The sequence below is a fragment of the Galeopterus variegatus genome, unplaced genomic scaffold (assembly GCF_000696425.1).
Source record: "Galeopterus variegatus unplaced genomic scaffold, G_variegatus-3.0.2 Scaffold1679, whole genome shotgun sequence".
Taxonomy (NCBI): Eukaryota; Metazoa; Chordata; class Mammalia; order Dermoptera; family Cynocephalidae; genus Galeopterus; species Galeopterus variegatus.
In genome coordinates this window covers 71,393-89,644 of record NW_007727790.1, presented here as the reverse complement: position 1 = coordinate 89,644, position 18,252 = coordinate 71,393, and the positions used below count along the sequence as shown (strand labels likewise).

Genomic DNA, 18,252 nt, shown 5'->3' with positions numbered 1-18,252 from the left:
CTTTTTCCGTGTCCGGCAACGGATCGCAACCCTCAGTGTTGCCCCCGTACCGGACCGGGGACCGGCAATGGAATTGCAACCCTCGGCGTTGCTCCCGCGCCTCGCTCAGCCAGTGAGCGGGAACCGGTCTGTATGTGGGATGCGAACCCTCAGGCGGGAGCGCCGCCGTGCTTCCCAAGCGGCGCACTATCCAGTGCGCCACCGGGCCGGCCCTGCTTACATGTTCTTTCATTTTTACAATCTGATTACATGAATTCAAAGTTGGAGTTCCTGAATTTAGTCCATATTAGACTATTTTGTTAGGGTTTGTTGATTTAAAGAAAACTTTTTTTTCATTACCCGACTGAGGAGGTCTTTTTTTATACAGATTTGTTGGTTTAGAAACTGAGGAAAAATATATTAATTTTAAAGAATATCACAAGTAAGAAAATAATGTGGATTTATGAATTTTCTTCTTCTCCCCAAATGTGTCTCTATATCTTTATTCAGACTTTCAACTTCCCCTCATTATTAAGGGAAGGATACATATCCCAAAGCTCATAATCTTATCCCATCTGATTTTTGACATACTTTATATTCCTCTTGTGTGTTTATTTTCTTCCTTTCCACTTATTTTTTCTCTCTCATACTCGTGTATAGGCTTTCTACAATTAATTATTTCGAAGACTTGTTTTTAAATTTCAATTAATGATATAGTTTTGAAGATGTTTTAATGTAGAGTTTAAATACATTTTTTGCTTGCAGAAAAACACAAGGCTTATGAAATACATTGTTTAATAATAAATGAGTTTTTGTGTTTCTACAGATGTGACTCTGAAAATCGCTATGTTGGTAATCCACTTAGAGGAACATGTTATTGTAAGTATTTGTATATTTTTACATTTTGAATAATTGGCTTGTTAGCTTCAGGTAATAAAAGTCATCTCGACGTAAAATTTTCATTAATATTTTACAATTTCTATTTCTTAAATCCTATAATACAACTTCATATATTTCTAAGAAAGGCAATATCTTTTTGCTATATTCTCTTAATTTTGTTTGGTGTATTTTTTTCTATTCTGAACAATAACATAGCAATAGATCTTATTCTGAACATGGAACAGAAAATAGAACTTAATTAAACTCAGGTGATTATATTGCAAACTTTTCATTATGATTAAGTTTTCAGCAAATAGAATTTTAAGGTAGAGATTTTGCAGGTGTAGGTTTAACTTTTTAAATAATAGGCAAACTCTTTTCCAAATGGTTGTACCATTTTATATTCCCACCAGCAGTGTATGAAAGTTTCAGTTCTTTTAAATGTTGGCCTTTGTAATAGGTGTGAGATAGCATGTAATTCCCACTTTAATTTTCATTACTGTAATGACTAATGATGGTTAGCATCTTTTCATGTGATTCTTTGCCATATGCATACATTTTATTTGATCAAGTGTCTCTTTAAATCCATTGCTTACTTTGTAATTGAATTATTTGTTTTCATGTCATTTTTTCAGGATGCTTTATTCTAGATACAAGTCCTTTATCAGATTTATGATTTTCAAATATTTTTTCCTAGTTTGTGGCTTGTGTTTTCATCCTAGTAACACTACTTTTTTGAAGTGCAATTTTTGATTTAGATGAAGTTCAAATTATGAATTTGTTCTTTTGAGAAATCTTAGCCTAACTGTGGTTACAAAGATTTTCCCCTATGTTTTTTTCTAGAAGTTTTATATTTTTAAGTTTTCCACTTAAGTATGTGGTCCATTTTGAGTTAATATTTATATATACTGTAAGTTATACATTGAAGTTCATTTTCCTCCATATAAATATTCACGTGTTTAAGCACAACTTATTTAAAGGTAATCCTTTAACCGGTGAGTTGCTTGTGCACCTTGGTTGAAAATTTGTCTGTGTATGTGTGGGTCTATTTTTGGATTGTCTGTTTCAATAATTTATTTGTTTATTTTTATGCCAACATAGCACTTTTATAATTAATGTATTTTTATAATGAGTATTGAAAGCATGTAGCATTTATCCTCCGACTTTATTCTTCCTTTTAAAACTTATTATGACTATTCCACTTTCTTAGCATTTACATATGAATTTTAGCATCTGCTTGTGAATTTTTATGAAAACACATGCTGGAATTTGAATTGGGACTATTTTGAATTTATAGATGAATTTGAGGGAGAATTGACATCTTAACAATAGTGAGTCTTCTGACCCATGAACACAGTATATCTATTTTTAAAAACTATTCTTTAATTTATCTCAGAAATATTTTACAGTTTTAATTGTACAGGTCTTTCATGTTTTGGGGTTTTTTTGGTCTGATTTTTCTCTACATTTTTAATATTTTTGATGTTGTTGTTAATGGTATTATTAAAATATTTCTGATTTTTCCTGGTATTTATGATTGCAATTGGTTTTTAATGTTGATCTGTATTCTTTGCTTTGCTAAATTCACATGTTAGTTCTAGTGACTTTTTTGTACATTTCATCAGTATGTCTACATAGATAATAAAGTCTTCTGCAAATAATGGAAGTTTGATTTCTTCCTTTTCTGTGTGGATACCTTTTATTTCTTTTTCTTTCCTTATTGCAATAGTTAGCACTTCCAATACTATGTTGAAAAGATGTAATGAGCATATAAATATTTATTCTGGTTTTGTTTCTGATCTTAGAGTGAAAGCATTCAATCTTTCAACATTAAATATGATGTAGGTTTTTCCCAGATGCCTTTATCAGATGGAGAAAATTACCTTCTATTTTTATTTTGCTGAACATTTTATTAGGAATGATTGTTTGTTTATGCCTGATGATTTTCAGCATTAATGTGGATAAACATAAGGAGTTTCTATTTTATTTTGTTAATAGAGTAACTTTATTTTAAAAATTAGTGAACGTTATACTACTTTTTGTTGGTTCATCTACAAGTTGATGGAATTGGGATCGTTTCTAGGTTTTGACTAGACTGTAAACATTCATTCATATGGTCTTTGTGTGGACATATATTTTTATTTTCTTCTGGTAGATTCCTAGAAGTGTAATTTCGGAGTTGTACGATAAGCTTATGCTTAACTTATTAAGAAGCGAGCAAATGGTTTTCCAGCATGGATTATACCATTTTCATTCACACTAGCAATTTATGGATATTTCAATTTCTCCACATAATCATCATCACTTGACATTATCTGCCTATTCGAGTATAGACATTCTAGTGTGTGTGTAATGGTATCTCTTTAATGTAGTTGTATTTCTTTAATGACTAATAATGTTAAGCTCAATTTCATGTGTCCATGCTTTGAACATGTTTTGTCATGTGTATAAAACATATCCTATTTTCTAATTTTCTTTTGCTGTGTTAAATTGTATTTTTAAAAATTATATTTTCAGGCCGAGCCCGTGGCGCACTCAGGAGAGTGCGGTGCTGGGAGCACAGCAGCGCTCCCGCCGTGGGTTCGGATCCTATATAGGGATGACCGGTGTGCTCACAGGGCTCACTGGCTGAGCACAGTGCGGCCGGTCTCAAAAAGGACAAAAAAAAAAAAGGAAAAATTATATTTTCAGGCCGAGCCCGTGGCGCACTCAGGAGAGTGCGGTGCTGGGAGCACAGCAGCGCTCCCGCCGTGGGTTCGGATCCTATATAGGGATGACCGGTGTGCTCACAGGGCTCACTGGCTGAGCACAGTGCGGCCGGTCTCAAAAAGGACAAAAAAAAAAAAGGAAAAATTATATTTTCTATTTACATTTTAAATTTAAATTTAAAATTTATTTTAGTATATTGATCTTATATTTATCAACTTCAGTGGTCTTCTTCTCCTTCCATTAATTCTGTTTATAGATTTGCTTGGATTTTTAAACGCAGTTAATTATACTACATGCAAATAAAGATAGTTTTACTCCTTTTCCTGTCTCTTTAATCTCCTTATGACTCTTTAATCTCCTTATGAGGATGTTTAGGATCTCTATTTCAGTGCTGAATGACAGTGATGGTAATATAGACATCAAGTAGGGTGTTTATTATAATTTATGGAATATTCCCTGTATCAAATTAAGCAAATTCCTATCTTATTTTGCTACAAGACTTTATCATGAATGATTTTTTCTTTTACCTTGTTAAATGCTTAATTGCATTAATCAATTTTCTCATGTTAAATCTCTTTTCATTTTGGGCTACATCAAAATTATTCATGGCATAGTATTATTTGTGACACAGCTTAATATTACTTGTTTATATTTTATTTATAATTATTTTCAGTATAAATGAATGTGGTTTGTCTTTTTTGTACATTATTTTTTCTAACAAAATGACTTTTGATTGTGTTTTTTAATTTTTTTGTTTTGTATGTACATATTGTGGAATTATGGTAATAGGTTTTAAAAATTAATTTGGAAAAGACTTTTATCTTTTTAAAAACAGCAACAGTTAAAACTGTTATTACATGAGCTTTAAAGATTAAGTAATTCAACCCTAATCTCTGGGTCTGTGCTTTTTAATTGGTGTGTTTTTGTTTGTTTTAATTTTTTTCCATTTTATAGAATCAGCTTTTGGTCTTATTCATCCTTTCTCCTGATTTTTTTTTCCAGTTCATCAATTTTAGCTTTTGCTACGTTTTCTATATGAAAAGCATGATAAATGCTATAGTACTTCACTTTGTTTTTATTTATTCTTTTTATTTATTTACTTTTCATTTATTTATTTAAAATAAAGAATTGTTTGCTCTAAGTCTTTTAAAGGTGACATCTTGGTTTTTGTTTTTGTATTGTTATGAATTATATAGTCATACATATATAATATGTTTCAAACTTATATTGTCTAAATTCTATGTCATTTAAATTATCTTTATTTTCTATCTTTTCCACACTTTTTCTGTTTTTCTTATGGCAAACATCCTGGATTTAGTTTAAGGGGACATATTTTTCATCTGATTTTTTTTAATTAGAAATGTCTCTTTGACTCTTCCGAATCTTTAGCCTTTAATATATCCCAAACTACTTACAATTATAAACACATTATATGACTTACATTCCATTTTTTACAAATGTAAAATATATTAATGTTTAAGCCTTTTATGTTGAAAGCTAAAATAATTTTTCTTTTAAATCAGTACTAGCCAATATAAACATAATGTGTGCCATACATGTAATTTTAAATTTTCTAGAATTTACATTAAAGAAGCAAAAGGAAACAAGTGAAATGGATTTTAATAAAACACTTTATTTAACTCAGCATATCTAAGATATTTTCATTTTAACATGTATTCATTATTAAAAAATCATTAAATCATTAATGAGATATTCCTCACATTTCAACTAATCAATTGCTACATGTGACTAGTGGTTACCTTACTGAACAATTCTTCACTAGATTACATAGGACCCCACTCCCTTTTAGAAATTTCAGAAGAATAGTCATAAAAGCACTAGATGGCAGCCTTGCCATTTGTTATGAAATCTTAAGAGTTTATGAAATAATAGTGTTAACAGAAAATATTCTAAAGATTAAATCAAAATTTAAGATGCAGCTCCACAAAGTAACTTAAAGCAATTAAGTACAATGTGGTATTAACTTAATTGAAAGCAATACACCAGCAGTTGTACCCTTTATACAGTCTTAGTAGTTTTTCACACATGAGTTTAAAACCCCAAACTGAATATATTAGAAAGCTGTCATGCCTCACATAGAAAAAAGGGTCCTAGCAATGGTATCTAATTTGATTGGCCCTTGTAAATGTTAATTACTCCATTTATTCTCAGTAAATATAGAAAGTAGTAGTCACAAAGCAGTGAAAGTGTGTTTTTTCTTAAATGCTTTCTATTATAACTATTTTAACAACAAAAATCTTAAATACAAAATGAAAGACTGTACTATGACAATGTTATTTAGATCATATATTTCAAAGAGTATGTAAAGTCACTTTAGTAATCATCTACTTTATGCCACTCTTACACTAATTCAAGTATATGTAATGTCCAAACTGCTAATTGTAGTGTTTTAATATATTTCTAAGTAATCTAACTTATTTTGGTTTATTTTCACAATATACTTTTTGAAAAATGACTTTTATTTCGAATTTCTCTTATTGCTATGTAGAGTTCAGAGTGGAATTTTGTGGTAATACACTTACCTATTTTGAGAGTAGGGAATTTAATTACCACTTTTATATTAAGTGCTTACCTCTGCCACTTACCACATTTTACCTCAGTTTGTATTACTAAGAAACCAAAATGCTTATTCATTTATCTCACTATAAACTCTTTAATTATTATTGATTTATTTAATTAATGTTTATGTCTTAGACTGAGACATTATTTATAAGCATATTATTTATTGGATTTGATTTTTTTGTTGATAAATGAGAGACACTATTTCTAACAAACATTATTATAGCTGTAAATCTAAAAAAAAAGTCAATCTCAATTTAATTACTTAAAATGCTACGTCGTACAAAACAATGAAAGCAATTAAAACTTGAATTAACTCTTATATTTAATGGAATTATTCAGTTTTTTATTCTAAAACTGAATAAAATAAATTCCTGTTTTAAGCTAAATATATTGTATTAGTGAATGTTTCATATGACTTTTTAACCATTGAATATAAATTGCTATTTAAATAGGATCTGGCTGATCCACCTGCAAATGAGGCAGACATGACCTTAATGAATGTAGATAATCTAAATTCTTACATTTAGCATGATGGATCAAACATTATCTGACAAAACATAAGTGAACCATATTTTTGGCATTTTAACCTGAATCTTTGGTTCATTGGGGGTTTTTTGTTTTGTTTTTAATTTCCTGAAGCTTATATCCCAGTATTTTTAGATGTTTATTACAAAAATATTTAATATTTAAGCACGGTCTGAAATGAGGGACAATATAATCCAATTCTGAAAACATTTTAAATAGCTGAGAAAAAAAATTGCTACTGAGTTAATCTAGAAAAGCATTGAAAAATTTATTTGATTTATATATTTAATAATAAAAGTGTTAAATTTTTCCGGTTATGTAAAAACATAGACTTACTGTAAAGATAATCAAGTAAAAGAAGAAGTTTAAGGAAGAAAACCTCCCAGCAGGTCTCCCAATTTGAGTTGTATAGTCTATGCCCTGCACAAGGTTACCCATCCGAGAGGAGGAGTAGGGGCTGATACCCTGTACTTAATTTTCTCACCAAGTCAGGTACCCTAGGGTAGGGGGCTGTATTTGACTAGAGTGAGGGGATAATAATGTTCCTTACTTGTATAAAATGATGAAAGGGCTAATAAAGTCATTGCCTGCCTTTCTAAATATCATCATCATGTCCCGAGAATTGTATATCATGAAGGTTGTAACGTGCATAATATTCTTATTATGAACATTTTTTTCTGGCAGATATGTAGCTGATTATTTAGCATCATTTATTAAATGAAACTGAAAAATAACCACCTGACTTTAAAATAATAATAATAATAGTTAGTATGCCAGACTGTTCTCAGATTTTTATGTTTATTATGTTATCTTCAAATGAGGCGATTACACTTATTGTTCCAATTTTATGTATAAGGAAATGGAAGCAGAGAATGTTTAATTAGTATGAGACTACATGGCTAGGAAATGGTAAGGGTGGGTCTCAATCTAGGCAGTCTAGATAGCCCATGCCATTAACCACAGACTATAAAACCAGAGAAACAGAAATTAGCAATATATTTAACCAAAGATTTACTTTTTTATGAATTAAATAAAAGCAATATGTTAAGGAAATAAAAAGGGGATCTAAACAATTAGAAAATCATACCATGTTCTTAAATGATAAATCTTTACATGAAAATACCATACTTCTCAAAATCGATATTAAAATTTTATTGAATTTCAATTAAAATTTTATTCATTTATGTTTTCTGGAAGGCTCGCATTAGAATAAATTACCTTAAAATTTATTTTAAATAATGCACTTTTATAATATTCAGTAAAATTATGAACAGGAAGAATAGTGAGAAATTTCCATCTTGATGAATATTCAAACATACTGTAACTCTCACTATACTGGCTCACATACTCGTATTGGAATAGAACCATAAGTCAATGAACAAAATAGAGTGCAAGTTTAGATTTTCGAAATTTGGGAATTTACATGGTGCTGTGGTTTGAATGTTTGTCCCCTCCAAAACTCACATTGAAATTAATTGCCATTGTAGCAGTGTTCAGAGGTGGGACTTTTAAGAAGTGATTAAGTCATGAGAGCTCCACTCCCATGGATGGGATTGGTGCCATTATAAAAGGATGATGGCTCCCTTTTGCTCTCTCTTGCCTTTCTGCCTTCTGTCCTGAGCCGACCCAGCAAGAGAGCCCTCACTAGATGCCAGCCCCTTGATTTGGACTACCTCCCCCGAGTTGTGAGCCAATAAATTTCTGTTCATTATAATTATCCAATTTGTGGTATTCTGTTATAACACCACAAAATGGACTAAGACGTTAGCAAGTCATTTTATTTTTTATGTCTTCAATGACTTAATCTGCTTGTTTTTGAATATCCCAAACTTTACCTTAGATTATGACTTTTGCATTTATTATGTTTCTCCCTGAAATACTCTATTCCCAGCTAATATTCCAACCCTACCAAAAAAAGACTTCTCCAGATATCACAAGCCTTTTATTTCCATTTTATTTCCTTTTATTTCCACTTATATAGTATGAAATTCTCATATGTTTATTTGTCGTCTTGAATCTGGATTTCCAAGTAAAATAAAATTTTACTAGAATGAAATTCTGTGTATGAAAGACATTGTCTGATTGGACCCCCATACTTAGAAATGTGTGTGACTCATAGCAGGCCTTCAGTAAATATTTAATGCTAGTACAGTCATATAAATTATTAATAAATAAGTGAAAATGACATCCTATTATTTGCAGCAACATGAATGGAACTTGAAACCATCATGTTAAGTGAAGTAAGTCAGGCACAGAAAGACAAATACTTCATGATATCACTCATAAATAGAATCTTTTTAAAAAAGTGGTTATCATGGAAGTAGAGAGCACAATAACGTTTACCAGAGTCTGTGAGGGGAGGGGGATGGGAAGAAGGAGAAGTTGTGGACTAACAAGTCCAAAACTGTACTGTCTACCCGAAGTGAATCATTGTGCAGTGTATGCATGTACTAAAACAACATACTATATACCCCACAAATATGTACAAGTAAATGTTAAAAATAAAAAAGAAAGAAAATACATGTATTGTGGATATATGTACAGGCATGTTTATTAATGTATGTTGGCCAAAAATGTTTGGAGATCATGTTATAGGCAACGAAATAAAAGTTGCTTTAACTTTATTATGCACATTTTAATACTATTATACCATAGACAAAATTTAAGCATAAGCAATTTCATTTAAAGAAAAATGAGTTTCAAGCTTTGTTTTTTAACTTGGTCTATGGAACATTTGTTTCAAATGAAATCTGAGCATATTCCCGTATTTCATTACAGAATAATTGAGAGTTAAGCTATTTTGAGATATTATTCAGCAAAGGAAGGTGGCTTCTGAAGAGGTCATAGCATATTATTCAAAAATCCCTAAATTCAAATCATGAATGTGCATTTGTAATCATCATTTATCCTCTTTTATTTATTGATGAGAAGGTAAGACCCAATGAGTTTAAGTGTGCATTCTAGGTTGTACAAATCGGTCATTTCAAAGTTTTGATAACAGCTCTGTGCTTTTTTCTGTGATGTTATATCTAGCAAATGTTGAATATGCAAAGTATCTGCAACAGATTTCAGCTTTGCAATTATTCTAAATGCTCCAAGCTCAATAGAAATTTTTAATTAATTATTGTAAACATGGATACCACTGTTCCACAAACAAGGGGAAACTAGTATTTATTGGATATTTATTATGTGCAAACCAATTTCATATTATTTTATTTAATACAAGGGTGGCATATGTTTTTCACTTTAATTTACTTTCTGAAAAGTTGGACTATTATTGCTGAGAGTGTATCAGTTATTGGAATTCACTCACTTTTGTTTATTCATTCTACATGTATTTATTGACTAGCTACTTTGTTAGACTCTGGGGATATCATAGTGATCAAAACAGGTGCTGCTCCACTGAAGCTTATAAACTAGGGAAAATAGATACTAAACCAGTTATACAATTACCGAGGTATGATTGTCATAAGAACTCTGAAAATTATAGATGCTTTGGGAATATTTTACATGAAGACCTGACCTAATTTGTGAGAAAGGGAGCAGGTGAGTTGAGGGAATGACTGAGCTTTGATGTGATGTGAAGGATGACTTGATGAGGAATAGTGATGGTGTGAGATAGGAAGATGTATCAGAAGGGGCAGCGTGTGCAACGCTGTGGCAAGAAAGAACATGCAACATTTGAGTTGCTAAAAGAAAGCCGGTAGCAGCAAAATGCATAGAACAAGGTAGAGAGTCAAGAGATGAAGTTTATGCGATCTGCAGGATCCAAATAATACAGTGCTTTATAGAACATGTAAGATTTGCTCTTTGTCATAAGAAAACTGGGAAGCCATCAAAGGGTATTAAGAAGAGAGTAAATGTTAAATTTTACTTTTAAAATAATGAGTTTGTTTGCTAAACAGCTTGCTTGGGAAATAGAGCATCAAAGAGACCATTTTTAGTTCATTTTCTGAGGCATATTTCTGAAGTTACATGTTAAATATTACTATGACACATTGAGACTATGAATATACTTGAACTTCATTCACATATTTTATCACTTACTAAACAATTGTCTAAGTCTGAAAATACTTGTTTTTATAAACATGCCATTATTTAAAACATATTTGGACTCGATATTGTTGTCAGAGTCTATGTGTAATCTTTTCAGACTCTTCAGGATGGCTAACTGTATGTATATATGTAAATAAATATACACATGAGAATCTTTTTGACTTTTGAAATCTTTCAGAATTTCTTCAGAAGCAAATATAGTGAGTAAGGATATGAAATATTTACTGAATGCTTTTATTTTATGAGATAGTCTTCTCAAAGCCAAATAGACACTCACACAGTTATGTTTAATCCACAGAGCAATCCTATGAGATAGGCAGTTTTATCACCATTGTACCATTGTATCAGTGAGCTTAATTAACTTGCATAAAATAGCCTGGTTGGTATATGGAAGATTACAACCAAGATCTCCTTAAATGTTGTAGATGGTGCTAAATTAAAAGTGAAATAAAAAAAAAAGAAATACAGTATTAACCGAAACATTAAAATGTTGTACGAGCAAATACTAGGTAGCAATTTCTCAAATAATTCAAATGTAAAGTTTCTCACACCATTCAAAACTTATATATAAGAATTCTGATTCCCAAATGAGTTGAAATTTACATGAATAGTGTCATTGATACAGCCTTGATACATCAAGGTTATTTTCGTTTGTTGTCCTAGTATGCCTGCCTTCTTGGATTTCAGATATCTAGATATTTCCAATATACACCTTGATGATTTTTATCACTGTTACTATTTTCTCAAAAATCCATTATTTTATGTTATATTTGTTGAAAGAGTAAAATAAATGTCAAATATTTATCGTTTGCTATTTATCATCTCAAATATATAATGTACTTACCAACTTTCCTCATAGTTCAAGTTCTTTTTCAAAATGTTTTTCCTATATATATTTTTTCAGTCATCACTTTCCAATTAATCATTAGCTTGGTGGAATATTTGACTTCTTTAAACATTTTATGCAGGTTAAAATTCTTTTCTCTTGATATTTTATTTACTTAAACTCTTTTATTCATGCAGTGTGTTTGGCTCAGCTTAATTTTTTATATTATTTGTTCTTAATTCTTTGCAGTAAACAGCAGCCACTTTTTTCTCTTTTTTTGCTGTAACTCATTACTGACTAAACTATCTTTTAAAAATGTGCTGCTTTAACCTGAGCAAAAAAATAAAGCCAGAGGCATTACACTACCTGACTTCAAATTATACTACAGAGCTATAGTAACCAAAACAGCATGGTACTGGCATAAAAACAGGCACTCTGGCCAATGTAACAGAATAGAGAACCCAGAAATCAACCCACATACTTATTGCCAACTGATCTTTGACAAAAGCAGCATGAACATACATTGGGGAAAAGACTGTTTCTTCAGTAAGTGGTGCCTGAAAAGCTGGACATCTGTATGTAGAAGAATGAATCTAGTTCCATATACCAAAATCAAAATGGATTAAAGACTTATATATAAGTCCTGAAACTATAAAACCCCTAAAAGAAAACATAGGGGAAACACTTCAGGACTTTAGGACCGGGCAAAGACTTTATGAATAAGACCCCAAAAGCACAGGCAACAAAAGAAAAAGTTAAAAAAATGGGATTATATTAAACTAAAAAGCTTCTGCATAGCAAAAGAAACAGTTAACAGAGCAAAATGCCAGCCTACAGAATGGGAGAAAATATTTGCAAATTATGCATCTGAGAAGCGATTAATATCCAGAATATACAAAGAACTCAAACAACTTAGGGGCAGGAAAACAAGTAATCCAGTTAAACAATGAGCAAAGGAGCTGAATAGGCAATTCTCAAAGGCGGATATCCAAACTGCCAACAGACACATGAAAAAAGGTTCATCACTAAGCATCAGAGAAATGCTAATCAAAACTACCCTGAGATATCATCTCATGCCAGTTAGACAGGCCATTATCAAAAAGACAGAGAATAACAAATGCTGACAAGGATGCAGAGAAAAGGGACTCTTCCTACACTGTTGATTGGGCTGTAAATTATTACAGCTGTTATGGAAAACAGTATGAAGGTTCCTCAAACAACTACAGATAGAACTCCCATACAATCCAGCAATTCCGCTGCTGGGTGTATACCCAAAGGAATGGAAATCATCTTGTTGAAAGAATACCTGCACTCCTGTGTTTATCAAAGCTCTATTTACAAGAGTCAAGAGTTGGAACCAACCTAAATGTCCATTGACAGATGACTGGATAAGGAAAATGTGGTATATATACACAACGGAATACTACTCTGCCATAAAAAGGAATAAAATTCTGCCATTTGCGGCAACATGGATGAGCTTAGAGAATATTAGGTTAAGTGGAAAAAGCCAAGCACAGAAAGAGAAATACCACATGTCCTTACTTGTAAGTGGGAGCTAAAAAAAGAAAGATACAATCCCCACAATAATTTGTTGAGTTTTCAAAAGGAGAGAACAGAACTGAGGCCACCAAAAGGTGGAGAAGGGGAAGGGAATGGGGGGTTAGCAAGAAATTGTTAAAGGACCACAAAAGATTACATTTTGTAATGATAAATATAATAATAAAAAAATGGACTTGGGAAGAAAATGCTGCTTCGTGTTAAAACTTGATGATCCAGATGTACTCTAATCATATAAGATGAGGATGACTTATCATCTTTTACGTTTTTATTGCATTTTTGTAAGCCTATGCCTAAGAAGTATGTCAATTAGGAGTGAAATATGCCACTTTTGGAAAGAAGTATAACTATGTAAATCTAAATATTTAACATGCAAGTGTACATCATGTGAGAAACATTAGAGATCAAGGATCAAAAGAAAGAAGCTCTCTAAACACTCATTTAAAAACATTTTTCTCATTTTTAGTCCAATTATGGATATAATACATATTCATTATTGTGAAAAGGTAGACAAAAAGACAAATTGAAATCATTGACAATTCCTTTACCTAGCAAAAATTGTTGCTTACATTGTAGTAGATAGTTTTTCTGTCTTTTATCTATGTACTGACACTCTGTAGTAGGCCCCAAAGATGTCCATATCCGAATCCCCTGGAACCCGTGGTACATATTTACCTTAAATGGTAAAAGAGAATTAGCAGATATGATTAAGTTGAGGATCTTGAAATGAGGAGATTATCCTGGTGGGCCCAGTGTAATCACAAGTGTTCTTATGAAAGGCGGACAGAGGGAGATTTGACTACAGTAGTGGCAGATGTGCTGATGCAAGTAAGAAGTGGAGAGGTGCAGCAAAGAGGCCACTAGCCAATAAATGGACACAGACAGAAAAGGCAACTTTTATCACGCATTGATTATTCTTACCTGAAAGAATTATATATTATTAATGTGTTTATCAAATCGTGATTTTCTTTATATCTTTTTTTTTGGTGGGCGGAACCAAGACCTTGACTTTGGTGTTACAAGGCTGCGTTCTAATCAAATAAACTAACCAACCAGCCCCTCAAATGATGATTTTCTATTCCATCGTTTCTTCTATGTTTATTAACTCTAAGGGATAGCTGTCCTTTCCCCTCATTTATTCATTTAATCACTCATTTATTTATATCAGTGTGAACTCATGAATATATATTTTATTTTTCTGTTTATAATAAATTATCATCATTATTTATTTTGTAGTTCTAATTGTTCTAGATCTGATCATTGAGATCCCCCTGAATTGACTACTGTGTCCTTTGCACATGACTCCATCATTTTCTAAGTGTATCCTTATTTTCTGGCACAACAAGATACTTCAGATTCACCTTGTACTTTCCCTGCCTCAGCCCTGGAATCACCAATTTTCCTGAGAAGCCATGGCTTCTCACATTGGAGAATGGTATTTAGAATTCAGAATCTGGGAGCTAAGTGTACTTATTGGTTTCAGGGCATTACTCTTTCCATTTAAAAAAATTATTACTTTTTAAATCAAATCACTAAATGTATTCTTATTCTCTTTTTGCAATTCTTTACTATTTTACTTTAACTGAAACTTGGTGTACCCTGAAAACTGGGTGTTACCTAATGGCAGTGTTAGTTGTTTTTTTCTTTTATAGTGTGATAAATTACAGTCTAGACTTGAGATAAGTATCTGCCTTGCTCCCTTTTGACATTCACAAATAATTGCTTAACTTTATCATCCAGAAACTTCATCTTCTTTGGAGCAGTATTCCACTGTTCCTTCTTGCTGCCTTTCACTGAACTTCTGGGCACTTTATTTAACTTTATCCATTTAATATTTTATTACCTAGCTCCTTGTCTATCTCTTATTATCTGTCTTAACATCATTCTATTTTTTTTTTGACTTTTTTTTATTGAAACATAATGGATGATACATATTTGTGGGGCACAGATTTGAATATCAATACCTGTGTACAATATGTGGTGATCAAATCAGGAAAATTAGTGTTTTCGTGTTTACAAAACATAATTAGTCTTTGTGACCTTTAACCAATTTCCCACTAATCACCCATCCCCTCTCCATCCTTCACCTCTAATAACAAGTTCTCTTCTCTTTTTTTTTGAAAGTTCAATGTTATTGTGATTCATTCTTTCTTCCTTTCCTTTCCTTTTTTCTTTTTCTTTTCCTTTCCTTTCTTCTCCCACATGAATGAGGACATGTAGTATTTCTCTTTCTGTGCTTGGCTTTTTTTACTTAACATAATTTTCTCTAAGTTCATCCATGTTGCTGCGAATGGTAAGATTTAATTTTTTTTTAATGGAAGTGTAGTATTCTCAAACCTTCATCAAAGAATTTTGATTTTATGAAAGTAGTATACTAAAATGTCTACCTTTGTATCTATAGAATTTTAACTGGAATAAAATGCGCCAGTATACTAACTGTATTTTTCTCTAGTTTTAAGATTGTGAATAACTTTTATTTTATTTTCTTACTTTTGTATAGTTTCCAGAATGTGTATAGTGTTTATGTAGTATTTTTATAATAACAGAAATAATAAATACAATTTTTAAGGAATTAGGACTTCTTTCATATCTGTGTTTCTCTTTTTGTTGCTTGATGACAAAGATTTGTATTTTGCTAGTCTTGAATAGGTCACAGTATTTAATGATAATCATTTTCAATACTGGTATGCAACATATTTTCACTTAATTTTTGTTTTCTAGACAGTTTTTAAAAATACATATTGGTATTCTACTTTTTTTTCCCCCTTCCACAGACAGCCTTTTGATTGACTATCAGTTTACCTTCAGCTTATTACAGGAAGATGATCGCCACCATACTGCCATAAACTTCATTGCAAACCCAGAACAGGTGAGGAAAGAGCATTATCTTTTATAATGTAATTATACAATTACAACTTTTCTGTCATCTTTCATTGTGATTTTTCCTTTTCTCAGAGCGATCACAATGTAGGGCTTTTATAGAAAAGACTAATCCTGTTATTTTTTTCTTTTCATAAAAGTTAGGTATCCTTGTGATTCAGAGAATTTGTGAATTTGATATTTCAGATTTTGCAAACATTCTTATAATTTAAATTATATATTATTTCTATATATATTCTTATAATAGATTTATCTTTATAATTATATTTTAAACTCAAAGGAGTCTTATTTGAAAAGAAAGCTTATGAATTCAAAACATGCTATATTAAATATTCTCTTTTTCCTTTATACCATTCCATAGTAGTAGGTTTTCATTGTCTTTTTTATAAATCCACTGGTTTATCTGAGTTATAGGAAGGAGGGCTTCTTTAAGGAAGCTACTGTGTCAGTGATCTAATTTTATAAGCTTATGAAGTTTAAATGTATGAAAGATTAATTGTGAACTTTAATATCAAACCATCAATTCAGGAAAAGGCTGTAAGGTTTTCTAGAAATAACACACATATATTGCTATTCATCTGAGACTTTAAAAATTGAAAAGTCCAGGGAATGGAAATATCAACCATATAGTTTATTTGGGTGGAATTTTAGATCCTTTGGAACTATAAGTAACTGACTCAAAATGAAGATGTTATGTTAAATATGTGTATTATTATTATTATATTATATATTAATCCATATTGTTAAGTCTGTATCATATATTTGAATAGTTTTTCAAATAGGTGCAATTTCTAAATATATCCTGATATTTTCTAGCTTCTTTCCTTCTATTCTATTACACTTGCTGACAAATAACGTTACTTTAGTTTCCTTTTCTAGTAAAATAAGGTCTTGCCCACCCCAACCAAAAAAACTGTTTATTCAGTATTATTCCTATTCTTTAGATTTTGAGTGACTACATTCTTAAGAATAAATCTAAAGTTTTGACTTTCAAATAAGGATTATATAGATATTTTTTTCAAATATAATCCTCTTTTCACTGATTATTTGTGTTTCTGTAGCAGTATATTACAAGGATACTTCAAAACATTTGTAGAAAAATAGAATTAAAAGATAAGATGAATCTTCCTGTGAACTTTTTGAAGATTGCTTGAAATAATGTCAGAAACTACATTTACAGTATGATAAAGTTTTTATAACTATGTTATAATAACAATTGACTCCTTTTTTATTGTGGTAAATAGAAATAATATAACATTTACCATTTTAACCATTTTAGGGGTACAATTCAGTGGCATTGAGTACACTTACAGTGTTGTGCAATCATCACTGTCATCTCCAAACTTTTTATTATTCCTAACAGAAACTCTGTATTCATTTAGCAGTAACTCCCTCTTCCTCTCTTCCCCCTCAGCCCTTGGTACTTTTATTCTATTTTGTGTCTATGAATTTGCTAATTCTAGGTACCTCATATAAGCATAATCAGGCAATATTGTTTTTTTGTGTCTGGCACATGTTGCTTAGCGTAATGTTTCCACTGGACATCCATGTTGTAGTATGTATCAGAATTTCATTCTTTATCATTGGCTTTTTGATTGTTTAATAGTAATTCCAAACCTGTGGGGTACTTTGAGGATCTAAGAAATTTAATGTAAATGGGATATTTGACAAAATTTGAGAGTGAATAATATTTCTTCCCAGTATCATCCACATTGTCATACATGTATGTCCAGATTAGCTGCAATTCTAGTTTGCTTCTCTCCTCACCATCCTTTTTCCCTTCAATTTCCAGAAATGCTGAGTGCTTTCAAATATCCTAGGTTTTAGTTTTACTTTCTACTGTCCTGTCCAATTGAAGCCAAGAACCCAGACAAGCATTGTTTGAATCTTAAGGATATTAAACTATCATGAAGTTATCCTTAGAATGCTTATAACATCATTTTGTGTAATCTCCTATCATTAAAGATATATTTGCCTGGGAACAATCTCGGAAATTAATATGGCTTATTGGCCAAGGCTTCCTACTTGAAAGTAATAATAAAGAGTAGATTCCTTAATTATTTATACATTTCTTACATCTTGACAACCGATTTAATTCTAACCAACTATGGATCACTTCTAGTCAGTGCTTTCACATAAAAAATTTCTGCAGTAAGTTTCTATTTAACACGATCTTTCTGAACTTATCCACATCTAATCAACAATGTTCTAAATGACCAATTTTGTCATTTATTGGGAAGACCACAGTATCACTTCTT

The 18,252-nt window shown here is 31.2% G+C and overlaps 1 protein-coding gene across 1 annotated transcript in view; it reads left to right on the top strand.

Annotated features, from left to right (window-relative positions):
• The window catches only part of ATRNL1 (attractin-like 1), a 293,585-nt gene that overhangs the window by 235,036 nt on the left and 40,297 nt on the right, over nt 1–18,252 (top strand). The window contains exons 20-21 of the mRNA XM_008578422.1: nt 806–858; nt 15,889–15,983. Coding sequence (XP_008576644.1) covers nt 806–858; nt 15,889–15,983 — 148 coding nt within the window. The remainder of the gene's footprint in view (nt 1–805; nt 859–15,888; nt 15,984–18,252) is intronic.